General features: G+C 38.0%; 3 protein-coding genes, 1 long non-coding RNA gene, 1 other non-coding gene and 1 pseudogene across 6 annotated transcripts; 2 read left to right on the forward strand and 4 right to left on the reverse strand.

The window, feature by feature from the left end:
- Positions 1 to 75: 75 nt before the first annotated feature.
- Positions 76 to 1,880, reverse strand: LOC125589167 (annotated as a pseudogene).
- Positions 1,881 to 2,543: 663 nt separating this feature from the next.
- LOC125589168 (psbP domain-containing protein 4, chloroplastic-like) lies at positions 2,544 to 4,229 on the reverse strand. Its single transcript, XM_048761514.1, has 5 exons — positions 3,849 to 4,229; positions 3,424 to 3,527; positions 3,172 to 3,283; positions 2,849 to 3,076; positions 2,544 to 2,750 (listed from the first exon to the last, which is right to left on the reverse strand). The coding sequence occupies exons 1-5, from the start codon at positions 4,129 to 4,131 to the stop codon at positions 2,686 to 2,688; spliced, it is 792 nt and encodes a 263-aa protein (XP_048617471.1). The 5' UTR covers positions 4,132 to 4,229; the 3' UTR covers positions 2,544 to 2,685.
- Positions 4,230 to 6,712: 2,483 nt separating this feature from the next.
- On the reverse strand, positions 6,713 to 6,819 carry LOC125589404. Its single transcript, XR_007325597.1, has one exon. It is a non-coding gene; the product is annotated as a small nucleolar RNA R71 (small nucleolar RNA).
- An 8,024-nt stretch (positions 6,820 to 14,843) lies between these two features.
- On the reverse strand, positions 14,844 to 16,383 carry LOC106394298 (peroxidase 13-like). The gene is made up of 4 exons (XM_013834876.3): positions 16,062 to 16,383; positions 15,770 to 15,955; positions 15,503 to 15,668; positions 14,844 to 15,419 (listed from the first exon to the last, which is right to left on the reverse strand). The coding sequence occupies exons 1-4, from the start codon at positions 16,320 to 16,322 to the stop codon at positions 15,019 to 15,021; spliced, it is 1,014 nt and encodes a 337-aa protein (XP_013690330.2). The 5' UTR covers positions 16,323 to 16,383; the 3' UTR covers positions 14,844 to 15,018.
- Positions 16,384 to 20,836: 4,453 nt separating this feature from the next.
- LOC106392159 (auxin efflux carrier component 6) lies at positions 20,837 to 24,177 on the forward strand. Its single transcript, XM_048761515.1, has 7 exons — positions 20,837 to 21,313; positions 21,543 to 22,177; positions 22,871 to 23,120; positions 23,234 to 23,319; positions 23,404 to 23,561; positions 23,729 to 23,805; positions 23,909 to 24,177. The coding sequence occupies exons 1-7, from the start codon at positions 20,883 to 20,885 to the stop codon at positions 23,973 to 23,975; spliced, it is 1,704 nt and encodes a 567-aa protein (XP_048617472.1). The 5' UTR covers positions 20,837 to 20,882; the 3' UTR covers positions 23,976 to 24,177.
- Positions 24,178 to 25,433: 1,256 nt separating this feature from the next.
- On the forward strand, positions 25,434 to 27,451 carry LOC111202422. Of its 2 annotated transcripts, none has more exons than XR_007325344.1 (2): positions 25,434 to 26,560; positions 26,754 to 27,451. It is a non-coding gene; the product is annotated as an uncharacterized LOC111202422 (long non-coding RNA). The 2 variants fall into 2 exon arrangements; XR_002655405.2 differs by having other exon boundaries at positions 26,757 to 27,451.
- The last annotated feature ends 281 nt before the right edge of the window (positions 27,452 to 27,732 follow it).

Here is a 27,732-nt window from a genome sequence, read left to right on the forward strand (position 1 = left end):
AATTCTATAACAGAGTATATTATAAAACAAATGGAGTATCAATAGTTTTTTTTTTTGGCTAAGGATTTTCTGATATCTAGGAAAATACGAACTTCTATACGACTGCTGAAGTCATATTATTGTCTTATTGATGAGACAACTGCTCAAACAATCCTCTGACAATTAGCAAACAGAGGAGCTTAAGACACATTTCAAAGAAAAAGAAAAAGAAAAAAAAAACCACTTGTGCCTCTGTAGTAGCAGCAACCCTCTTCATGACTTTGTAGTCGTCCCAAGAGCGTTCCTAAGGTTCGAGTAACGAGCCTCGAGCTCAAACCACGACTCCAAATCCACCAAACTATTGAACTCCTCAAACGTAGCCATCTTTTCCAAGTGACCCCTCGTGGTTCCGTTTCTTTAAGAGTCTTGAGAACATCCACAAGCGCTCGAGCCGATGCGTAGAGCGCGGTCAAGGGGTGAACAATCAAGTGAAACCCCATTTCCTTAAGCTCCTCGGGCGTGTGCAGCGGCGTGACTCCGCCTTCGATCATGTTGCAGACTCTGAAACCCTTCGTGCGTTTGCCTATCTCCTTGAGCTCGTCGTCGTCTCTAGGTGCCTCCACAAAGGAAGCATCCGCTCCAGCCTCCATGTAGAGATTGACACGCGCAATGGCGTCTTCGAGTCCTGACTTAGCAGACGTGGCACGTGCGTCTGTTCTCGCGACGAGGAAGAAGTCAGAGTCTCCGATAGCGTCTCGCGCTGATGCTATCTTGGCAGCATGTTCTTCTGCTGAGATAACTTGTTTGCCACGCATATGACCTAACACGGAAAACACATAAAAGATCATAAAATGAAAATGATTATCATCACAATGACTTGATGAAGAAGATGTGTCACACTTACCGCATTTCTTTGGCCATGCTTGGTCCTACCAAAAACAACCAAAAAAAATTGTCAAATTAACAAATCAAATACAATAAGACACAACAAAGACTAATTGCTTTTACCTCAAGGAAGCAGCCAGCAGCACCAGCTGCGATCAAGTCTTTCACAGTTCTTTGAACGTTTAGTGCATTTCCTCCACCAGTGTCTGAAACAGATCAATGAATCTTTTAAGACAAGAGCTATTCATAGTTTCATCTCAGTTATGTTCTAACTAAAGAATCAACAAGCTTCTGTTATGTCTCTTTGCATTCTTAGTAACTTGTTTTATTGAGTTTACTACCAAAGTTTGAAACTTTATTTTTGTCTGAACCAAAGATGTAAACTTTACTAACAAAGTTGGAAACTTTTTTTTGTCTGAACCAAAGTTGGAAACTTTACCAGCATCTGCAATGATGGGTATGTTAGGAGCCGAAGCACAGACCGACCGTGCCGTCGCAGCCATCTCGGGTGGACTAAAACGACAAAAGAAAACAAATAAAACGACAGCAAACAAACAGACAAACAAAAATAAAAGAAAGAAAATAAAGAGAGTCAAAGGCGCACGTTAGCAAACCGAAGTCCGGTTTACCCAAAAGAGAAGCGGAGAGAGCGTAACCGGAGATGAAACCGGCCGAGAATCCGGTTTGCTGCACGATGGCGGCTGATAACGCGTCGTAGCATCCAGGCATGAGGATACTGCCTTGTTCCTGGATCAGACGATGGATACGTGTTTGGATCCTCGCCGTCGGATTAACCAATCTCGCCGCGCGAGGATTGGTGCGTGGGGATCTCGGCGAAGCCGTAAGGTTTAAGGTGTTGCATAGGGAAGTGGGTTTGACCGCCATGAGCAACGACATTCTTGGAAGCTGCTCTCTCGATAACTCTCGTTATCTCTCTGTATCCGTGTTGTTTTGATTGGATAGTGGAGCAGACGAGATAACCGAGGCCGATTAAATGGACCAGAAGTTTAAGTGTTTGGTTAGGTGAACACACCCACGTGCTTTGGCTTTTAATTAGACAGCGCGCGTGGGTAGTTCATGTCTTATCTTGTTGATTACGTGGGTTTGGTGGTTTAACCAGATATACTGAGATTGAGGACTGAACCGGGACCTATAGTGTGAACCGGCACATGTATTCAGATTTTCAAATCGGATTTGGGTCGGTTCTTTTAGGTCTTGATGGTTAAATGAAATACTGAGATTGAATCATGTGTACTAAACCGGAACTTCTAGTGAACCAAGGTGTAGGTACGGGTATTTGAATCTTCGGGTTGAAATTCATGAACCTCATAACCTGTAATCCGATTCCGATTGGCCCTATTTTCGGGTTAGATCTGGAGCTATTTAAGATCACGTAGTGTTTTGGATCGGTTCTAGATCAATTCAAATCTCAATTTTCGGAACTATTTAATAAAATAAAAATCCGGATATTCGAATAGTTTACCAAAAAAAAGATCGGTTCGAATAATATATTTAGTAGCCGGTAAAAACCTAAACCAAGGATAGGTCGAATGCACAATATATCAAAAAGATTTGCTTCCGTTGCAAGTAAGTCGCAAAAATGGATCCTTCCCAGTGAGGGGCATAGACAAACCACGAGGTTCTCTCTTCTTATCAATCTAAATAGAGAACACCGTACGTTGAACTTAAATGTACTACTCGTATTTGGTTCATTGTATAAGGTGCATGATTCTCAACTTTATACAAATACATTATGTACGAGAGTGATCATCCATTTAACTTTATGGATCAAAAAAAAAAAAAACTTTATGGCAAATGTCTCTAAACAACTCGGAAGGAAGTAGCTATCTTCTTCAGATCCTTGTAGTATCTCTTCCATTGAAGCCCTTTAGCATCAAAACATAAACCAAAATTTATTTATAATTAATGTATAAAACAATAAAATTGATTGTAGCAAACATACAAGATAGATATATTGACTCACCGTTTCCGGTGACACTGAACAAGTAAAGACGGTTTCCAGCAGCGGTTGCGGTGATGAGCACGTGAGGTGGCTCTAGCTCGAACTGGTAATAGAGTCTACCATCGTGTTCCGCTACATTCGAACTTAACACCTTCCCTTCAACGTTTTCTCCGATAACTTCTGGTCCAAAGGCGTTGATCACCTTCGCTGGTGTTCCAATGTTTTCAATCTTCACGTTGTCCCCAAGGTCTGTCACAAAACCATTTATTGAAAACAATAATAATCATTACACATGAAATGTTAGACTGAGAATGAAATATTTTAATGGGAGAGAGAGCGCTTACTATCTGCAAATCTTAGAACGGGAGCTACAATTACAGACAAGCGGCCTTCTTTAGGACTAGCAAATCTTAAGTCAATCTCAGTGCCACCAAGATCAGCTATCGATACAGGTACCTATAGATTATAAACAATAACAAATAAGAAGAGTCTTGGAGGGAGGAGCTTCTCGGAAAATCGACTCGTGACCATCCATAGTTTAAATGGGTAGCTGGCAAAAAAAAAAAAAACAAAGAAACAGAACCGAGTGACCAAACCTCATTCCAATCTTGAGGAACAGAGAAGGCGTAAGGGATAATAGGACTCCAACCAACTCCATGCCCTCCTGACTTCTCGTCTGGTCTACGGTATGTTCTCCAACCTGTCCTGAGAGCATTCCAATTACATTCTCACCCCCACAAACTCAACAACAAATGTACCATATATACCTTTTTTTTTTAATGAATGTTAAAAAAAAATTCAGATAAAAAAAAACTTGTTTACAATGTGTGACTCTATTCTAATGTTGCAGGGAATAGAAATTGAAGAATACAATACAGCTCCAAGTATCAATGTCTAAAGCCTAAAGATTTGTTGAATCTATATAATTTAATGGATATAAAAATCAAAATTTTAAACCATTAACTATCTATTTACATGCAAAATGTAAATTATAAGCAAAAAAAGACAGAGAGACGCGAACCTTCGTCGTCAGGTTCAGACAGACCAGGAACTCTCCCGGCGAGAAGACCTTGTTTCACGACAGCTAACCCTTCCCCTGGAAACGCTAAAGACGTCGAAGAGGCCAGTGAGAGCCCAGAAGCCGTCGCTAGTAATGATCTTCTACTCAAAACCTTAGGAGACCACTCGTCTTCGTATCCTCCAGGAATCTCATTGTTGACTCTGTGATGAGCGGCGATTTTCTTGTGGTGTGGATGAGGATGACAGGAGAAACTAACGCGGAACCGAAGCAGGGCCGTCTCCATTCTTTACTACTCTGTTTCGAACTCGCGATACCTGAGAAATGGCGTTTGATCAAAACAGAGTGTGTGGCTGCTATTCTGTTGTGATTGATACTAATAGTTTATTAGCCTCACACGTTTCACTGCGGTGTCATTTTGAAGCGCACACACACACACACACACAAAGATAAGTGATTTAAAAAAAAAAAAAAAAAAAAGATAAAACGATTCTTATTAGTTATGTTTTAATTTCATCCTAACATATATTCTGGTGATAAGATTTTGTATATTGCAAGTTCACATACATAAACGAATCTATTTAAATGAGAATTATTTGATTGATCATTCATATTCAAACTCACAAGTTTTTTAGCAATAAGCAACCAAAGCTAATGGTGAATCCTAGCTATATAGAGCAGTGGTGGATATAAATGTTGAAGCGGATAAATTACTGTGATTTTAAATATTATTAAAATTGTTATTACTTACTTTTTCAATTTTTACATATCCAAATGTAGCAGCAGCCGAACTGATATTCCGTGTTTTTAACGGTTTTAAACTCGTTTTGGAGCAATTAAATGGTCGGTTTTAATTAATGTTTTGGTCTATTTGATGCGTTTTGGTGTTCTTAAGTGTAATATGCAGGTTACTAGATAGCTTGAAAGAAAAGAACGCATTCGGGATTTATTCAGAAGCAAGATGGACCGAACAATGGACCGAATGAAGTATTGATCGCACAGAGCACGAGATCGACCGATCCGGGCTACCTGGATCGACCGATCCCAGGCTTTCATACACGAGATCGACCGATCCGAGCCATGTGGATCGACCGATCTCAGGCGCTACGGGCTCCACACGCACAAACGAGCTTTTCACTCCTTTTTACCCACTCCCCTCAATAATTCAGGAAGAACTCGACTTTGGAGACTCAGAAAAGACCAGGGGCGACCAAGGAGGAGATTTACAAGTTCTAGAGAGAGATTTGAGTGTTTTGTACTTGTTTTGGTGTGATTTGTGAAGATTTGTAAAGGAGTTCATCTCAAAACCATTTGGAGAAGATCTTCTGAACCTTTACTCTGTTTTAATACAATCTTATCATGTTTTCTTCATCAAAATCGTTTTGTTCTTGCTTAGTTATGTGTGAGTAGTCATCTAGTTGGGTTTAGGGGTTCTCATAGGGGATTTCTTGATGTTTTGATCCATAAAACGTGTGTAGACTAAGGGATTACGTTTTGGTTCTTCATCTAATGGATTTCTTACTGCTTGAACTGAATTGATCACTTAGTTCATGATTTCAGATTGTTTGATGCACCGAAAGTGATTGTTTGAACTTCCGAAAATACTTTAGATGAGCAAAGTGTCCTTAACCCTCGGAAGTTGATGTTATTGCGCTTTGTGAACATATTGAACCTGTTCTTAATGCTTGTTTAGAAATTGAAACTCAGCGGAAGTTAGTGTGGAGATTTCTATAACATAGAGAATTAGCGCTACGGAAGTAGGTTAATTCTAATATCGTGTTTGAGTTCTAGACGGTTCTTAATATATCCCTGTGTCTTCCATTAATTGTATCTTGATTAAAAAGAAATCCCTGAGAATTCCCAATGCCCAACGTTTGTTTTAAAATAGTTTTCAAATCGTTTAAATCATCTTTTTACAGCTTGTTTATGTTTGTGACACTAAGAAAATTAAATAAAAACCATCAAAAATATATCTTGATTCGCTGTAGCTATTAACTTGTCTGCAACTCTACGTGTGATCATCGGTCCCTGTGGATTCGATCCCGCATTACTACTGCGTACTTTACTGTGCACTTGCAGTTAGATAATCGGGTTAAAACTCGAGACATCAAGTTTTTGGCGCCGTTGCCGGGGACCATTTGGTCACCCTAGAGTTAATGATCAGTTTAAGACTATAGCATTTTTTTTATTTTGTCTAATGTTTCTGTCTTTCTCTTTCTGTTTGTGTTTTCAGGTGAATGAGCGGATTTCATACTAGAAGCAAAGGATCATCGAATTTAATACCTTTGGAGTTAGAGCTCGGCCGCCTAGAGAGACAAGTGAAAAAGAAAAGACTTGAGTCCGCTGAAGAGGTTGAAATGGCTGAACACCAAGAAGACCAATTTCAGGACAACCCGCAAAATCCAATTCCTGTAAATGAACGAGAAGGCAACAATGCTGGTGATAATCAGCAGGCTGGTGTAGCTGCAAGACAACAGGCTGGAGACTATGGCATGCCTAGGATGACGCTTGCACATTATGATACACCAGATGCATTCTATGCCGATCGTTCTGGGATTCGCCCACCTCCCATTGAGAGAAGAGACTTTGAGATCAAGACTGGTCTCATTAATTTGGTGGAGAAAAATCCGTTTCATGGAAACCCGTCTGAGGACCCGATGTATCACTTGGAGCATTTTGAGCGAGTCTGTGACACCAGCAGACATAATGGAGTTCCTCAAGGCGCTTTGAAATGCAGGTTGTTCCCGTTTTCCTTAGCTGATAAAGCTATCAGATGGTTAAAGTCCATCCCTCCAGGATCTCTTACTACATGGGAAGAGACAAGAGCTGCTTTTCTACAGCATTTCTTCACCAAGTCAAGGTCCACATATCTGAGAAGCAGAATTGGAAGCTTTCAGCAGCTTGATTCAGAAAGCTTTCATGAGGCTTGGGAGCGTTTCAAGGAGTACACACAGGACTGCCCTCACCATGGCTACACTGATGTGAGTTTGCTGAACATTTTCTATAATGGAGTTCATGAAGAGAGTCAAGATGCCATGGACACAGCAAGTAATGGTGATTTCATGACCAAGACTGTTGAAGAAGCTTACACCTTGTTGAACAACCTGTCATCCAGCAAAGCAAACCGCAAGTCAAGGTTTGATACCAGCCAGAAGGGTGTTGGTTATGAATCCAAGAAGATAGATGAGTTGAATGCCAAGATTGAGATGCTTCTCAAGAGAGATCAGAAATCTGTGAAATTTGTGGAGGAGCAAGGCTATCGTTCCTCACAAGAAGCTGTTGGTGATGATTCAAGTGATATGCAGGCTGATGTGAACTACATTGGTGGTCAAGGAAACTACAACAGAGGCTACAATCAGAACCTTGGGTGGAATCAAAATCAGCAAAATAATCTGTCTTACCGGAGCAACAATGTGGAGAATCCACAACATCAGTCCTACCCTCAGGCAGGAAACAGGCAGAACCAGAATCAGAACCAGAGTGTGTTCAACCAAGGATTTCAGAACAGAAATCAATATCAGGGGAACAACTCGGGCAACTCAGGATTTCAGCAAAGGCAGCAGTACAACAACTATCAGAATCAAGGAAATGCCTCTTCGTCACAGCCTTCTCAGGATAACGAAATTAAGAAGATGCTGCAAATGGTGCTAGAAGGTCAGAAGAATAGCACTGCAGAGATAAACACCAAGGTGGATAACATGTATGGAGAGCTTAATGGGAAGTTCGAAGCTTTGAACACCCATTTGAAAGTTTTGGAAAAGCAAGTTGCTCAAACCGCCTCCAGCAGCAGAACAGCACCTGGATTTCTACCAGGGAAGTCAGAGACGAATCCAAAGGAGTTTGTGAATGCTATAACACTTAGGAGTGGAAAAACGATTGAGGAATCGAAAGAGAAAGAGATCGACCGATCTCAAGAACAGATCGACCGATCCAAGGGGAAGGAGATCGACCGATCCGGTCCATCTGGATCGACCGATCCCGTGTCGACGAAACCAAATTCCTCCGAACCTGAAGAGGTGTATGTGGCGCCTCCTGCTTATGTTCCTAAGGCTCCATACCCATCCAGACCAAGGCAGAAGATCAAAGAACGTGAGTACGAGAAGCTAAAGAACCTTGTTGGGGAGTTACATGTGAGATTGCCATTTGTTGAAGCGGTGAAGATGGTACCTTCTCTTAAAAGGTACATGAAGGAGATTCTTACCGATAAGATGAGCCTAGAGCGGGGTGTGTTGATGCTCAATGAGGAGTGTAGCGCAGTTCTACAAAATGTCATGCCTAAAAAGCGTGAAGATCCCGGAGCATTTGTTCTACCATGCCGCATTGGATCACTTACTTTTGAGAAGAGTCTCTGCGATCTGGGTTCAGGAGTGAGCCTAATGCCTTTCTCTGTCTCTGAGAGGCTAGGCATGACGAACTACAAACCTACAAGGATCTCCTTGGTCCTTGCTGACCGATCAGTGCGAAGACCAGTCGGTGTACTAGAAAACATCCCTGTTGGTGTTGGAAAGGGATATGTGCTTACCGATTTTGTAGTTCTGGAGCTGGAAGAGGAACCTAAAGATCCTCTCATTTTGGGCAGACCATTTTTAGCTACTGCTGGAGCCATGATTGATGTACAGAATGGGCATATAGACTTACGTCTAGGAGACATGGCGATGAGATACAATGTGGAGAAGGTGCTGAAAAATCCGACTATTGATGGACAGACTTTCTGGGTTGATACATTGACTGAACTGGTGGAGGAAATGGATGAAGAGTTGCACACTGATGATCCTCTACAAGTCGCATTGACCCAAAGGGAGAGTGAGTTCGGGTTCATGAACCAAGAAGTGGTTGGATTTTCTGAGATTTTGGATTCAGCCTCACCGATTGAGAAGCATGTCGCCTATGTCAGCCTTGAAGACTCAGGCACCGATAAAACCGTCAAACCGTCATCCTCCCAACCAGATTGGAGTGAGGAGAATGCTCCAAAGGTGGAACTTAAAGCCCTCCCAGCTGGGCTGAGGTATGCATTCTTGGGACCGAATTCCACATATCCTGTTATTATTTGTGCTAACCTGAATAATGTGGAGACCGCTTTGCTTCTTTCAAAATTGCGAAAGTATAGAAAAGCATTGGGGTACTCTTTGGATGATATTACAGGTATTTCTCCAGATCTTTGCATGCACAAGATTCACTTGGAGGATGAGTCAAAGACGTCCATAGAGCACCAGCGAAGACTGAATCCCAAACTGATGGAAGTTGTGAAAAAGGAGATTCTAAAGCTGTTGAGTGCAGGGGTGATCTACCCAATTTCAGACAGCACTTGGGTGAGCCCGGTTCATGTGGTTCCTAAGAAGGGTGGCATCACTGTCATCACAAATGAGAAAGCTGAGCTGATTCCTACCAGAACAGTCACAGGGCATAGGATGTGCATTGACTACAGGAAGCTAAACTCAGCCACAAGGAAGGACCACTTCCCACTTCCTTTCATTGACCAGATGCTGGAAAGACTAGCCAACCACCCCTACTACTGTTTTCTCGATGGCTACTCGGGTTCTTTCAGATACCCATTCATCCAGACGACCAAGAGAAGACAACATTCACCTGCCCATACGGTACTTTTGCCTACAGGAGAATGCCCTTCGGATTGTGCAATGCTCCTGCAACTTTCCAGAGATGCATGATGTCGATCTTTACTGATCTTATTGAGGACATTATGGAGGTTTTTATGGACGATTTCTCAGTCTACGGTTCTTCATTTAGCGACTGCCTTGCTAATCTGTGCAAGGTGCTGGAAAGATGTGAGGAGAAGAACTTGGTGTTAAATTGGGAGAAGTGTCATTTCATGGTGAAAGATGGCATTGTTTTGGGTCACAGGATATCAGAGCAGGGTATCGAGGTTGACAAAGCAAAGATTGAAGTTATGACCAGCCTACAGCCTCCCAGGACAGTGAGGGATATTCGGAGTTTTCTGGGACATGCCGGTTTCTACAGGAGGTTTATCAAAGACTTCTCTATGATAGCGAGGCCACTCACCCGTCTGCTGTGCAAAGAAGCGAAGTTTGTTTTTGATGCTGACTGCCTCGCTGCGTTTCAGATTCTCAAGAAGTCTCTAGTCAGTGCTCCCATTGTGCAGCCACCAGATTGGGACTTGCCATTTGAAATAATGTGTGACGCAAGTGATTACGCGATTGGAGCTGTTTTGGGGCAGAGAAAAGACAAGAAACTCCATGTGATCTATTATGCCAGCCGAACGCTTGATGATGCTCAAATCAAGTATGCTACCACTGAGAAGGAGTTGCTGGCAGTAGTTTATGCTTTCGAGAAGTTCAGGTCCTATTTGGTGGGCTCGAAAGTAATTGTGCACACAGATCATGCAGCCTTGAAGTACCTGATGACGAAAAAAGATGCTAAACCGAGACTCTTAAGGTGGATCTTACTCCTACAGGAGTTTGATATTGAGATCAGAGACAAGAGAGGAGCAGAAAATGGAGTGGCAGATCATCTTTCCCGAATGAGAGTGGAAGCTGAAACACCACTGGATGATACATTACCCGAGGAGAATGTCTATGTGATCACCTTGCTGGAGGATGAGTATTTGGATCAGGCTGATTGCTGTGCCATGAGACAAATTCAGGATGATCTCCCATGGTTTGCAGACTTTGCAAACTACCTATGTGCTGGAATTGAACCACCGAACCTGAAGGGATATGAGAGGAAGAAGTTCATGAGAGATGTGAACCACTATTACTGGGATGATCCCTTCCTCTACAAGAGATGCTCAGATGGTTTATTCAGGAGATGCGTTCTGGAGAATGAGATGCAAGGGATTCTTTTCCACTGCCACAGCTCAGAATACGCAGGCCATTTTGCAACATTCAAGACGGTTTCTAAGGTCCTGCAGGCTGGTTACTGGTGGCCTACACTTTTCAGAGACGCCCATGAGTTTGTCTCAAAGTGTGATGCATGTCAGCGGAAGGGTAACATCAGTAAGAGAAATGAGATGCCCCAAAATTTCATCCTTGAAGTTGAAGTTTTTGATGTATGGGGAATTGATTTTATGGGCCCTTTCCCATCTTCTTATGGAAATGAGTACATCTTGGTTGCGGTTGATTATGTCTCCAAGTGGGTGGAAGCAGTAGCCAGCAAGACAAATGACTCTAGTGTTGTCAAGAAAATGTTCAAGACAGTCATTTTTCCAAGATTCGGAATCCCGAGAGTGGTTATTAGTGATGGAGGCTCTCACTTCATCAACAAGACGTTCGATAAACTGCTGAAGAAACATGGAGTAAAGCATAAGGTAGCTACACCTTATCATCCTCAGACAAGTGGGCAGGTTGAAATATCGAACCGAGAAATCAAGGGAATTTTGGAGAAGGCTGTAGGCAAAACAAGGAAAGACTGGGCTGTGAAGCTTGATGACGCCTTATGGGCGTATAGAACCGCCTACAAGACTCCCTTGGGCACCACTCCTTTTAATCTGGTCTATGGAAAGTCTTGTCACCTACCTGTGGAATTGGAGTACAGTGGTTTTTGGGCAACGAAGTTGATGAACTTCGACATTAAAACCGCAGCAGAAAGGAGGATGGTTCAGTTGAACGAGCTGGACGAGATTCGGTTGAACGCCTATGAGAACACCAAAATCTACAAGGAAAGAACTAAGGCATGGCATGACAGAAAGATAATCCCGAGAGACTTCGCTGCTGGAGACAAAGTCCTTCTGTTCAACTCTAGACTCAAGCTATTTCCTGGAAAGCTTAAGTCTCGTTGGTCCGGACCTTTCACCATCACAGAGGTTAGACCTTATGGAGCTGTTGTCTTGGAAGACAATGGGAGGAAATTCACCGTCAATGGGCAGAGGCTAAAACCTTACTTCACAGATGCAAAACCCGAAGAAGGAACCAACATTCCTTTATCGGAACCCGATCTCGCCTAAGGACAACAAAATAGTCAGGCTCGCGACTTTAAACAAGCGCTGAGTGGGAGGCAACCCACATGGTTTGATTTTCTTTCTCTTTTGTGATTATATTTTCTTGTGTGAATTGATTTTTGGTTGTGTTTTTAGATGATTTTCAGGCATGTATCACGATCAGGCAGAGATCGATCGATCCTAAAGAAACAGAACGGGCGATCCATGTAAGAGATCGGTCGATCCGACACGTATGGATCGGTCGATCTAAGGCGCTCACGACACCGCTGCTGGACCTGAGGCAGCGGAGGACTCTGACGATGATGGAGCCTTGGAGAGGCGCTCCAAGAGGCGCACTGACCGCAACGCCTGATCGGTAATCTCTCTTGGAATTATTTTCACACCGAGACGGTGTGAAGTAAGTCTGGGGGAGGATGCTACTTATGTACCATATTGCTTTTATCTCTTTTATTTTCTTAGTTTATCGGATTTGATTGTGTTTAAAAAAAAAAAAAAAAAAAAAAAAAAAAACTCTCTACGTATTTTTTCTCAGACCCTGTGATGATTATTAGACTATTTCCTTGTGTGTTGTGCATTACATTTCATATTGACCATTTTTCAGGACTGTTAGCGCAGACAAACCGAGGAACCACTTGACCAAGCAACCTCTCCTTAAATCTTTTATCAAGTCTCGGTGAATTGTAATCGACTCAACTATTTTTGACCATTAATGAATTTAATTTCTTTTGACCAGGAATCAACATCAGGAAACGGTATACCATATACACATTCAGGATTTTCTTTACCACATTCTACCACTTTTTAATAATCCTGAATGGCCAGACTCATCAATAGTTTGGTACCACACCTACACCTTACCCTTTTATTTCATCTCCATGCATTCTTACACACTGATCATATGTGCATACATGTGCAAAAACAATGGAGAGATTAGGGTAGACATGGTTCATCCGACTGCTTAGGTAGGATCGGAACATTTAGGTGGTTAGACACGGACCTGTGTGTCTAGAGGTGTAAATAGAAAAATTGGGTGTTGTAAGTGTGTGATTGCATCGCAGTGTATATATTCGATTTCGGTTTGTATAAGTTTTCGTTCTAAAAAAAAAAAAAAAAAAAAAAAAAAAAATGAAAATAAAAAAAAAAAAAAAAAAAAAAAAAAAAAAAAAAAAAAAAAGTTCATGTTTATATCTCATTCAGTAGATTTGATTTAGACATTTTATTTTTATTTTGTGTACTAGAGATGATGCTTTGTTTTAATTTGGGGTTAGAGTTTGAGATTTGTTGGGTTTTGATCATTTGAGACTTGAGCAGTTCGAAAACATGGTTATCAATATACTCGGTCTCTCCAGCGATTTTGCATAATGTTTTGCATTTTTTTTTTGTTATCGCTGATACCCACAAACACTTGAGCCTCACCTAATTAAACACTAAAACAGCCTCCCAAACACCGAGCCCGTTATACCTGATGGAGATATCTTTGGTGGAAAGGTCACGCACTTTTTAATGAATGTAAAGAGTTGATTACTTGAAACTGAGACTTGCAGGTCTGAAATATGGAAAGGTTTGCGCGGTCTTGGTGGGGATTTGGAATGAATGCCTTGACAGTCTCTGATTTAAGTGGTTAGCGAAATCACAAGGTAAGATCTACTGAGGGTTAGTGAGCTCCCAAATTTTAATCCTCTTTACTTGAGGACAAGCAAAGATTCAAGTCTGGGGGAGTTGATATTCCGTGTTTTTAACGGTTTTAAACTCGTTTTGGAGCAATTAAATGGTCGGTTTTAATTAATGTTTTGGTCTATTTGATGCGTTTTGGTGTTCTTAAGTGTAATATGCAGGTTACTAGATAGCTTGAAAGAAAAGAACGCATTCGGGATTTATTCAGAAGCAAGATGGACCGAACAATGGACCGAACGAGAAGTACTGATCGCACAGAGCCACGAGATCGACCGATCCGGGCTACCTGGATCGACCGATCCCAGGCTTTCATACATGAGATCGACCGATCCGAGCCATGTGGATCGACCGATCTCAGGCGCTACGGGCTCCACACGCACAAACGAGCTTTTCACTCCTTTTTACCCACTCCCCTCAATAATTCAGGGAAGAACTCGACTTTGGAGACTCAGAAAAGACCAGGGGCGACCAAGGAGGAGATTTACAAGTTCTAGAGAGAGATTTGAGTGTTTTGTACTTGTTTTGGTGTGATTTGTGAAGATTTGTAAAGGAGTTCATCTCAAAACCATTTGGAGAAGATCTTCTGAACCTTTACTCTGTTTTAATACAATCTTATCATGTTTTCTTCATCAAAATCGTTTTGTTCTTGCTTAGTTATGTGTGAGTAGTCATCTAGTTGGGTTTAGGGGTTCTCATATGGGATTTCTTGATGTTTTGATCCATAAAACGTGTGTAGACTAAGGGATTACGTTTTGGTTCTTCATCTAATGGATTTCTTACTGCTTGAACTGAATTGATCACTTAGTTCATGATTTCAGATTGTTTGATGCACCGAAAGTGATTGTTTGAACTTCCGAAAATACTTTAGATGAGCAAAGTGTCCTTAACCCTCGGAAGTTGATGTTATTGCGCTTTGTGAACATATTGAACCTGTTCTTAATGCTTGTTTTGAAATTGAAACTCAGCGGAAGTTAGTGTGGAGATTTCTATAACATAGAGAATTAGCGCTACGGAAGTAGGTTAATTCTAATATCGTGTTTGAGTTCTAGACGGTTCTTAATATATCCCTGTGTCTTTCATTAATTGTATCTTGATTAAAAAAAAATCCCTGAGAATTCCCAATGCCCAACGTTTGTTTTAAAAATAGTTTTCAAATCGTTTAAATCATCTTTTTACAGCTTGTTTATGTTTTGTGACACCTAAGAAAATTAGATAAAAATCATCAAAAATATATCTTGATTCGCTGTAGCTATTAACTTGTCTGCAACTCTACGTGTGATCATCGGTCCCTGTGGATTCGATCCCGCATTACTACTGCGTACTTTACTGTGCACTTGCAGTTAGATAATCGGGTTAAAACTCGAGACATCACGAACCAGATGTTGAATTTTATAAAAATAGATAAACAATTATGATTTTAAATATTATTTAGTTATTAATTTTTTTTTACCAAATTTTTGTCTACATGTTTTTATATTCGTCTCTTAAGAATCATACATCGTTTTGTTTACTAATTCTGATCTAACATTCTCAGGATAACTTTTTTTTTTTAATATATAAATAAATATGAACTTTCATTAATGGAGACTAATTTGTAGCATTGCATATGCGTCTGACCTCTCCTTGAACACCAGTCTTCACCCCAATGACACCCATCTTGACCATAGCTTCAGCAAAATCCGCAGCAAAATTAGCCTCCGAACTCTCGTTGCTTGCCAAATACGACTCAATAATATTCTTCATGTCATTATCTTGGTACAGTACAGAATCCGATTTGATAACTCCTTTGCCATCTCTGATGTTCCTAAATATTTGCTCGTCGAACACAAACTGGCTTTCCCAATCCAACGGAATCCTTACATTAACATCGCCACCTTTTGGACACTTTGATCTCAACACTTGAAAAAAATCTGGACTTATCGTTGAATCTTGAGCATCCAAACGTGACATGATAAAGAAACATGCTGTGGTACCGATAGTATGTGCACCTGTAAACATAAGTAACATTTTGGTTAACAAGTGGTATTTATATTTAATCAAGTTATTGAGTTTAGGATAAATTAATTATTACCAGCACTAAGAAGAACAAGATCTTTATCTGAAAGCCGCTTCTCTCTGAATTTTGATTTCAAAATGTTTATGGAATCTTCAACATCTGGCAAGTTAGCAGCGTTACTCTTATCTGATGTCAGGCCATCTCTTCGACCTGTTGGAACCTCGTAAAAAGGTCCCTTTGCCTATTATTTGCCAAAAAAAAAAAAACAATAACATGAATACAGTAATAAAAAGGTCCTTTGCCTATTTTACTTTTTGGTCGGAATTACTATCATAGTGTTACCGCAATGACAGCGTCTCTAGCAGCAAGAGCAACGATGTCAGCACAAGACACAACGCCTGGACACAAACGTTCAAGCTCTGATTTAGCATTATCTATAACATCGAAACCACCCACACCAGCGTTACCCGGAGCAAACCTCTCGTCATCATTTACTTCGTGTTTGATTAGAATGGACCCATCACAACCCTCCAACATATAACCAAACCAATTTATGTCGGTAAACTCGGAACAAAAACATCATAAAGAATAGTGAAAATATTTTTTTTTGTATTGAGATTCATTAGAACCATACCTCAACAAAGCAATCATGGAAGTGGAGACGGAGTAAGACGGCAGCATTTCCAGGGTCCTTGGTCACTGCTTGTTTAACAACGTCACCGACGATGGATTCTGCGGATGGACATGTTTCTGAGTAGAACCCAAACTGTAGTTGTTGTGCCTCTGAAAAACTGAATAGATCATGAGCAGAAAACAAAACTAGAAAGATTCCAATAGTGATCATTCTCGAACTAAATGAATGCTTCGATATACTCTCTCGTACTCCACGGCTCATTTTTTTTTATGTTGATCATTTAAGTTTAAGGTAAGTTGGAAAGTTTTATTTGTTTCGTCGATATTTATATGCATGGAGGATATTAAATACAATAAATATATCTTTCAATAGTTTCGACTTTATGTCATTCATTGCATTTGTATAGCTGTTACTGCGTAAAATGCTTACGTAAAGGTGACAAAACTTGCATTCAGATTTTGTAAAAAGTATTCTAGTAATTAGGTAGTAACATTTAAACAAAATATCATTAAAATGTTCAACAAAGTAACTTTGTTCCAGTTTTAGTAAATAATGAGTTCTTGTTCCACCAGAAACCATACCAAAGAATATTAAATCAATTTATTTTACTTTTTCAGTCCGTCTTTTTCTTTTAAAAATAAACAAAATATTGTAGCTTAAGCAGTAAATAATTTAAAAATCAAGTATATTTGGAAGTAGAGAAAAAAAATTAAAGAGATATATATTGGAATCCATCGTATAATAGCGTGGCGATCATTAACGTTAGAAAACTGGATGCGGCAACAAATTAAAGAGATATATATTGGAATCCATCGTAACGTCTTTTGTTTTCTCTGCAAATTGCAAATGTGAATATCTTAAAAGCTCAACCAAATAACCGCACATGGCAACAAATTTTAGAAGTGCGACAAGTTCGATGAATTATTCTTGTGTAGACGACTCTCTCACTCAAAAGGAAGGTTTCATCTATACAAGGTTTAGTTTTGTGTCACGTGAGGATAATTTGTTGTAGCCGCACGTGGAATTCGGGTTGTTTGCTATAACATCGAAGGATGTTGCATTCTATGTATGATTTATCGTCTTCTTTCTTTGAGTTTATAAAACAAAAGAGTGCCAAAGAGGAGATAAGAACAGTTATAATATTTCTCTAAATTCATCAGGAGACTGTAAGTTAGGTAGTAGTCTAGTGTTTAGACTTTAGATGTGAGAAAGATAAATACGCAGCTAAATATATGATCTTGTTAAAGCTAAGTTCAAAAAAAAAAATATATATATATGATCTTGTTTCAAATATATTAAAATTTTTTGAAAACAATTGCATCCTTTTGTGCGTTCTATATCACAAGATGACAATGTCTCAAGTCTTTGAACTGGAAACATTAATTTGGGAGATTGCATATTTTCCTTGAATTTGCTGATGATTTTTAAACGATTCAAAGTGCTTACATTTTTATAACTTTTCTTTTTACAGCAAGAACATTCTATATTTTAATGACGAACATGTTATTTGTTACTTCTTTTTTTTTGTTCAAAATGTTATTTTTTACTTTTGTAACAAAACAAGTACTGCTAGACAAATGATGGAGATATTATAGGAATTGGACCAACAAATATTTTATTCCTAAGTCCTGGAGACCAAACCTTAATGTCTGAGCCGAATATACTTAAATTTAAAGTATATATTATTATTGCATAAGCCACACATAAAACCATTTATTAAATCGAAGATCTAACCCCTAAAAGACATGACTTTCATGCAAGTTTGAAGAATATGCATGCTTAAACTCAAATGAATCAAGAACATATGAAGTTAGATTTCTACGTATCTAAATATCTATCATATGTATGTTCGTTGTCAATGTACATATGCATATACATTGACAAGACGGAATAATGTAACCGTGTTTGGAACGAAAAATACATAGGTTGGTGGAAAATGACCCAATGCAACAAAAAATAAGAAACGAACAAAATGATGAATTGATGGCACGCGAAGAGAAGAGAGTTAGACTTATGTTATGTCACTTTCTTTTGATATTTCATCCCTCTCTCAATGACTAGACCAGACACGTTTTAGTTCTTGCCCCCTGATCTCAGACCATTTTTTCAGTGACTTTCCAAATTAGTCTCTCTGTTTCAAAATACTTGATGTTTTAAGTCATTGCACAAGAAATAAGACATACATTTTTTTTCTAAAAAGTAACATTAAAAATATAAAGTAAAACTAATTTAACCAATCATAAAAACAACTATAAACATCATTGGTGACACAGTTTTCTATAAAACTAAAACTAATACTATAAAAATATCAAAACATCAAATATTTTGAAACATTTTAAACTCTCCAAAACATCTATCAATTTACATATTTTATTACAAAAAATAATAGAGTATGCAATTTATAATTTGGAAATGGACCCATCATTTCTCGCACTTGAATTTGATATGATTTTATAACCTACCCATAATCCCACACTATATTTTCCCTTTTCCTCGATCCCATGCGCTTCCTCTTAGTCTTCTTTTCCATCATCATTGTTCGTTTTAATATATATTTTTGTACATATTATTTAAGACATCATATTCCACGGTGTGTCTCATTTGTATATGTGTGTGTAAGTGTGTTCTAATACTTCAGTATAGAGCGAGAAAGACAACATCACTCGGGAGTCGAGATTCGAGAAAAGCAAATTGCTTATTCTGAATTTCTTTGTCTAGTTTTTGTGTGTGCTTATATAAACATACAAGATAATAAGAGACTTTACTGTCATTGCCGTTGGAAACTATAATCATAGATGAACGTTATTTTATAATAGATCCTACAGGGATCCTGTCTACATGCTAATTAGTATATAGTAATTACGATAGATGTTTAGGTTAGACATATAGGACGGAATCAATAATCCCGAACTTTAGTGTAGCCTTTTTTCATTGACAAAATATTTGTTTGTCTTTAATAATAAGAAAAAGGTTACGTATGACTTTGTTCTTAAATTTTTGAAAAGGACAAAATCTTTTAAGCTTTAAAGCAAAAGGGTAACACCGTATAGTCTCCACCCATGGCGCTAATATCATTGATCTTAGATTCTAAGAGGATCTCATTCTCTTCCTTTATGCACTCATTCTATTGCATATATATAAAAATATAGATGTGTGGAAATGTAGGTGATTATTATACTAACAAGGTGATTAATTAGCATTATGCAGGCCAATTTCTTATCATCTAAGTTGACATATGTAATTTTCGTTGTTGTTGTTAAAGAATTGACATCCGTAGGGTTAACAAAAGTTAATTAATCACATTTTAATAGAATAAGACTTCTTACCAATTACTTGATTTTGTCTCTTGAATTATTGATGTCTCCATTTATTTTTATTTAAAAATACGAGTCTCATGATAATATTGTTATTGGGTGTACCAGAATGAAATGTAGGAATGTATATAGAGGGTTAACTACATCAAACAAGTTGCATAAGACAAATATATGACTCATTAGTGAATATCATGTTAGGTGGCTTTATCGATTTACTTTCATTATTTTAATTTTCATTTTCGTCCATTAATTTGTGGTAGATTTTGACTTAAATAGCAGTTTAGTTTTCTATTATAAAATACACCAGACCGCATGTTTTATCGTAAGCAAGAGAAGAAAACAAAAGAGTTAGGGAGATAATTTGGGTGAAAGCCTATTTCGACAAAGCATATTTAATTTCTTTCGATGTCCCAATAAAACTTTGAAACTTATTTTAGTTTGTTTATAAAAATGACGATGATTATCTTCATCTGTGATTAAGTACATTTTCTTTTTTGTTGATGTTTATAAAACAAGTAAACAACTCTATAACAAAGGAGTAATTTTATAATCGTTGGTCTCTTTTTCCTACAAAATTTTCAATGGCTGTAAATGGCCCTTCTGGTCCTCATTGTAATATATACCAAATCTAACAAACTTAATCATGAGTAAGAGTAAAAAACAACAAAGTTAGGTAGATAATAAAGGTGAAAAGCTTACTTAGCCAAAACACTGAACACCAGTACATGAGTATACAAAATGAAAAAAAAATTTGCTTACCAATTTTGCAAAGATTGTTGAAGAAAATAAATCATGCCACAATTAAATAAACATGTATATTTTTTTGTTCACACTGGACTGCATTTATAAAACACTACCCAAAATTTTAAGCTACTTGATCTCCGAATCTATGCATATATAAGGTAAATTAAGGTAGATAAAAGAGATTATGAGAACTGTGGCTAGCTTTTCAAATGAAAATTTTAAAAATTAAATGAAACACTTTTTTTTTAATATGACTCTTTATAACTAGTTTGATTTTTTTACGTATAATTAAAATGTTAACAACATAGATAAGCTATTATAAACATAATAGTATTTTATTAATAAAAAACTTGTAAAATATCTAAGCGTTGGAGATGCTCTAAAATGATTGGTCGAAAATATTTTTGATAACTCTTAAATAATGTAATAAAATAGCATATAATAACATATAGTAATAATTAGTTAAATTTGATTTGAAAATAGTATTAGATCATAAATCTCTGATGACTTAACAGTTAACACATGACTAAAAAAATGTATTCTAAACCATTTTATGAAGTTACCCTAAAATATTTTTAAGAAGTTAGAACCCCATGAAAGCTAGAATGTCATCGCATTAATTATGATGGATACGCAAATAATGGAACAAGCTAGGGGTAACCTCGTCAACAAGTCCCTATATAACCCAACACACATTTGCACATACCTCAACCAAACTACACATCTTAACTAACCAGAAAGAGGAAGAATCAGAGCAAAGAAGATGATAACGGGAAGCGAATTCTATAAAGTGATGTGTGCAATGGCACCACTCTACTTCGCCATGTTCGTAGCCTATGGTTCTGTCAAGTGGTGGAAGATCTTCACAGCAGAACAATGCTCTGGAATCAACCGTTTTGTCTCGGTTTTCGCCGTCCCAATCCTCTCTTTCCACTTCATTTCACAAAATAACCCTTACAAAATGGACATGATGTTCATCATCGCCGACACTTTGTCCAAAGTCATGGTCTTCGTTTTGCTCTCTCTATGGGCCATTCTCTTCAAGTCTGGTGGTCTCGATTGGCTCATCACTCTCTTCTCCGTCGCCACGCTCCCTAACACTCTCGTTATGGGCATCCCTTTGCTTCAAGCCATGTACGGAGAGTACACTCAAAACCTCATGGTCCAACTCGTTGTCCTTCAATGCATCATTTGGTACGTTATTCGATTTTATTTTATTTTTGACAAAAACGTTATTCAATTTTATATATGTTTATTTATGGATTTATATAATTGACTAAAAAAAATCAGAATCAAATGAATTTTATAGTTATTATGTGGTATTTTAATTAAGCCAACGTATAGGATATAGTTTATTTGATTAATTAGTTGAATTATTTATAACCGATGATACTAAATGTGAATATATTTATTTTGTGTGTAGGTATACTCTACTACTCTTCCTCTTTGAACTACGTGCGGCCAGGTTGCTTATCCGAACCGAGTTTCCGGGTCAAGCAGCCGGGGCAATCACTAGGATCCAAGTCGACGATGACGTCATCTCCTTAGACGGCATGGACCCTCTCCGTACAGAAACTGAAACCGATATAAACGGTCGGGTCAGGCTGAGGATCCGACGGTCCATATCATCCGTACCCGACTCCGTTGTCTCTTCTTCTCTATGCCTAACTCCTCGAGCCTCGAATCTTTCTAACGCCGAGATTTTCTCCGTCAACACTCCTAACCGTTTCTTTAACGGCGGAGGAGGAAGTGGTGCACTTCAGTTTTATAACGGTAATAACGAGATCATGTTTTGTAACGGTGATCTAGGCGGTTTCGGGTTTACCCGACCCGGTTGTGGTGTTAGCCCTAGGAGGCTCTCGGGTTATGCTTCTTCCGATGCTTACTCGTTGCAGCCGACGCCACGTGCCTCGAACTTCAACGAGCTTGACGTTAACGGAGCCGGTACACCTGTTTGGATGAAGTCTCCAGCCGCCGGGAAAATATACCGGCACGCGGCGTCGCCGAAGATGACGTGGGAGTCAGGGCAGAGACATGTAGGCAAGGATAGTATCAACGGTACGTTTTCTTTGAAAGATGTGTGGTTAAGCACTGACACGACGCCGTTGAGTCGTTTTCCTTTGCTTTTTTCGTATCTTAAATTATTTATTTCCTATCTTTTATTAGTTTGTCTTTAGTTTTATACAATCTGACGAATAGAAAAAACCTTGGGAGGCTACGTAAAATACAGCTTTTTCAGATTAAAACTTGCTTAGCTTATGTCACTTTTATCGTACAAAACCCAAGGAATACAAATCTTACTAATTGAAAAACAATTAATTAATTTCACTTGATTTAATAATTTAGTGTGCATATTTTGAATTTTGTTAGCAGTATCATTTATCTCGTGTTTTAGAGCTTAAGATTCTATTGAAACAACATGATGAAGCATGTTAATAAAGCGGACCCCTCATACCACCCGCGAGCTTACTATAATCAATAAAAATCACATATATGGTGAACAAGATGTTGACTTTTTGTATTCACAATTATTTTGGTCTCACAAGTCAATTTTTTTTTCCGAGAAAGAGAGATGCTATCATATTCCTTCAGCACGTGTGTAATCATCAGTGAAACCGACGCATGATTTTTATATACTTTCCTATTTAATTTAGTATATGTTATTAGTACATCCCACAACCAGGAGTAACACGACTACATATTAGTGTATGCATTTGCTGACGTGTATAGATGATTATTTATCAATTCCAGAGAAGGAGATCAGCTTCAGAGACGCACTTAGGGCTGCACCACCGCCTACGGCAGCCGGTGTTGCTTGTTCCATGGAGGAAGGAGCCGCCGGAAAAGAAACAGCTCCGGTTGCTGCTATTGGCAGGCAAGAAATGCCAAGTGCCGCTTTGATGGTGCGGCTCATACTGACTGTCGTGGGACGCAAGCTTTCTCGAAACCCTAACACCTATTCTAGCATCATAGGTCTTGTCTGGTCACTTATATCCTTCAGGTTAGTAATCAATTCTTTAAATCCTTCTAGAATCATATATCTGATAGTTTTTTTCTGCTAAAAACCATATATCTGATAGTTAAATTTAGCTTTTTATAACAATGGATGAGCAGATGGAATATAGCGTTGCCAGATATTGTTGCGTTTTCGATCAAGATAGTATCAGATGCAGGTCTTGGAATGGCCATGTTCAGTTTAGGTATGCTAATTTTCTTATTCTACGTGATAGCTAGATAAAATCTTTTTGTTTGTAAGCATATAAATAGTACATTTAAATTTACAGGTCTATTCATGGCGTTGCAACCAAAGATGATCGCTTGCGGGGCGAAGAAAGCAACATTGGGGATGTTGATTAGGTTCATCTCAGGTCCGGCTTTCATGGCTGCTGCTTCAGTTCTTGTCGGATTGAAAGGTTCTAGGTTACATGCAGCCATCGTACAGGTGAACAGTTTTTTTTTTTTTTTTTGACATCAAGGTGAACACTGGTTTAAATGAGTATTCAGAGCCTACTTCGATTTAGTCTATAATATTGAAAAAAATATAATGTCGATTATTTGTGGTATATTAGTAAACTTGACGAGACCTATATGTTTTTGTTTCATGTGTAGGCGGCTCTACCGCAAGGAATAGTACCGTTTGTGTTTGCCAGGGAGTATGGTTTGCATCCAGACTTGCTCAGTACATTGTGAGTTTCTTGTTCTTTATTTTTTTTTTAATCAGTTATACTTAAATGGTTTGAGTGTTTTATAATGTGGAAGTTTATGTGTTTATTGATGTTTTGTTTTCAGGGTGATCTTTGGTATGATAGTATCTTTACCAGTAACTATTCTGTACTACGTACTCTTGGGCCTATGATTCACAACAACATTGAAGAAAGAAATATTCACAATAAAGGGACGTGGAAATAGAGACTAGTGAGCGCTTACGAGTTGTTCTTAAGAGCTTGTAAGAAAGAGTAGCGATTACATTCAAATTAATGGTCAATGACCCAATGGTTATGAGAACATTTTAAATTATGTACTTAATTAATATTTAACTTTGACCCTATTGAAGGTAAGTGCATGTGACTAGATGTTAAGGTTAGAAATCAATCGTGAATATACGTTTGATTTCTATGAGCTGAATGGTTTTGTGATGTACAGACACAGTGAAAGCATGATTCATATAGGAATCATCATGAAAATTCTTGTCACAAAGAACCAAAATTAAACCAAATATTATGCAGTAAGAGTTTATTGCTGGTCAATGCCCCCCATAGCTACTTAACTACGTTGTAAACTAGTATGTAACTAAATAAAATTTAGCATTGATCCTATTGAGGTTAAGTGCATGGATTGTTCTTTGTTTTTTAAAGGGATTGAAAGCCAAGTTTTTGATATAGAAAAAATCATAAATATATTTAATATTTAAATAAAAGTAAATATTTTTATATTTTGATTAGGGTCCCCAAAATTCCATGGTTCTGGACTAGAGGATTAGGTTGATAACTAATCCTGAGTATTATATCCACGTTTGATTTCTTCGAGCTAAATGGTTTTATATACGATGTATAAGTGAAAGCAAGATTCATATAGGAAATCATCATGAAAATTCTTGTCACAAAGACCAATATCAAACCAAATAATCTCAAATTTATTATTTATTTTTACTATACACTTTTCAATAATATCAAATAATCAATTCAAATATTTTTAATTAACATTTTTAAAATATACAAAGTATTGTAAAATAGAAAAGATAATACTTATAGAATAAAAAGTCATAAAATTTTATTTTCAGAAATGCACAGAGTATTATGCAGTATGATTTAAATGATATTGTCAATTAATTGACTCTCAAATCTTATCGTTGTTGATACATACTTGAGAGTAACGGCCAAGAATGTAATTAAAAGCCAATTATATATGATCGGTACCATTAACTACCAAACAAATTAATAAAATTGCATCTTGATGGCCAAGAATAACATTAAAAATCTATCCTATACTAAAAGGAGCAAATAAAGCCCTCTTAAGGCCTCCACGTCAGACTGAAAATTCAGCCAATCACGTTGCAGCATTTCCTCCACGTCAGACAATAGAATCGCGGTTTGGGCTTTTGTGGTCTTTGGTTTTGTAGTTTGGGTTCCATGCTCTGCACCGATGATCGATTTGTTCTTCACAAACAAACGATCGATGGTCAATTGACTTTCACGATGTGGAGTGAAACGAATCGTCATGGAAAATCTCTGAGTTAAATTTCTATTGCGTCGTTTTGTATTTCCTTTAATTAATGTAAATGTCTTCATCTTCTATATTTTCTCTCTCAGACCTGCAAACTCTGCAACAATGGATTCCACGGACTCTCATATCCTCCCAATCTCCACTTCCCAAACCGTTCCCTCCGCCGCTCCTTCTTTCGTAGAATCTCAACCACATCGTAACCCATGTGTTCTCGCCTTCATCAACCGAGTTTCAGAAACTGTCACAATCGGATCTTTGTGCTTTTTCTCACTGATGTTGGATCTTTTGTCTCGGCTGTTATGGTCGGAGTCGGTCTTCCTTTTGTTTTTTCTTCATCTTTTGTTTATTTTTAAGTTTAAGAGTCAGAAAATCTCATTTTGGTTAATTTTTGCTTGATTCCTGGATTGCTGATATAAGCTGTGAATTGAAATTTAGGGTTAGCTTTCCTGAAAATATATGGATTCGTTAGATAGTTTTTTGTTCCTCTATTGAAGAATAGCATGGCTGTATATGTTTATTGACAACATATGCTACTGTTTTAGGTTCCCTTTGGTAAAATTGTCCGATGTAGGAGTGTTCGGGTAACGATCAATGATCTCTATCTTTTCGATCCTCATTGTTTAACCTAACTGGATATTTTGTTTCATGCCCTAATTGTGTATAGCAATATGTGCTTTAAAAGAAGTCACTTGCAGTGGAAGTTTGAGCTCAGGCTGGATGCAAATTTAATGAAATAAGATATATATTTTTCTCTGCAGGGAAAGAGTTTGTTTACCTCGTGAAAAAAAAAACAAATGATCGGTTGACCGGATGGGTTCTGCATCGACGGTTCTACACTGGGTGCATGAGAATCTGAGCAAGATAGATGAAAAGAGTCTCTCTTTCTGCAGCCGGAGATGGTTGTATTGCAAAGGTAACTTCCACCAAGGAAGCCCATTTATTCATTCATATAGAGAAAAAAAAATTTCATAGGCTACATCTTTGACCTTATGAGTCAAACTGTGTACTTCTCAATCCTAGATGATAGAAAAATGAAGAACCCAAAGTAGCAAGGAAGGTGCGTGTCCAACTTTTTAGTAACCTTTTTCTTAAAGACATGAGATACATTTTGACATAGATTGCAAGAACAGATGTTGAGCTACAAGAACACTTCAACACTGACTCTGTCTTTACTCTTGCTCATCAAAAAATTCCTTCCAGTACTCCGATTCTCTTTATGTAAGCTATTTTCTTAGTATTTCTGAGTTTCTTGCTAATCGTTATAAATATTATTGATTATCCCATATTCTCCCAACATTGTCATGTTGCGGTACCACCACTCGGATTATTATTTCCCCTTAACCTGCAATGCTTTCTATTTTATTGTTTATTTTTACTGATTTTGTGTCTTTGTATTTGATTCACATGTAAGAAGAACAGAGTTTTGGCTACCTGGCTCAGGGCCTGATTTCGGTGTGCCGCCTTTCTCCGGTATCATTGCTATTATCCTTTTAAAAATTTTATTAGCTCTTCAAGCTTTGTTAGAAACCAACATGATCAAAATCAACCAACCGTGACCAGGAACCAGTTTTTGGCATCAGCTTATTTCAAACCCTGAAACTGCAAAGTTTTCTTTTGTCTTGGACTAATATTTTCATGTAATGACAGTCTTAGCAATGTGGATTGCAGCTGCGCTTTGGGAACTTTAAGTTTGTGTAAAGATCAAGAAGTTGCTTAACTCTAAGCCAAAGCTAATCTTAAATTACACTAGCAAAGCCAAGGCTATCACTTCTCATTTAGTCCTCTTTTCAGTTTTCATATGTAGTGGTTTCGAAGAGATCAGTGTATTCATCTTCTAAGCTGGGAAAAGACTTATACAAGCTGAACTAAAGAAGTATGTTCCTCTTATAGCTCCAGAGGTTTTGAATGCTTAAGATAAGGATGAAAAGATCTATGAAGATGCATGTGTCTATGAGCAAGGTTTCCATGATATATACCATAGTACGGCTGAGGACATGAGCCAAGCCATGAACAAATAAATCATTCTTGAACTGATGAAACTCTCTTTTTGTTTCTTTTAAACAACTTATCCTTTTCTCATTTGGATAGAAAATATATTTTCTCAGCTAATTTTGGTCTGACATGCAGACTTGAAAATGATAGTCTACAGACGAGAAAGAGGTATAGGGACTAAGAAAGAAGACATGAAGGAAATTTTGTCTTAAGATTAAGCTAAAGTGATTCTTTGGTTAAATCATTGTCACATGAAAGATTATATGTTCATATTATATGCGGTCTTATATTTCTTTGTCGGACATCTATATATGTCATTTCAAATACTAACAAAGTAAAACTTGGAAGCTAGGAGAAAGATTTTATATGCTCTAATTCAATAAAGCATTAACTGTTAT

The sequence above is a fragment of the Brassica napus genome, chromosome C6, assembly GCF_020379485.1.
Source record: "Brassica napus cultivar Da-Ae chromosome C6, Da-Ae, whole genome shotgun sequence".
In the NCBI taxonomy this organism is placed as follows: domain Eukaryota; kingdom Viridiplantae; phylum Streptophyta; class Magnoliopsida; order Brassicales; family Brassicaceae; genus Brassica; species Brassica napus.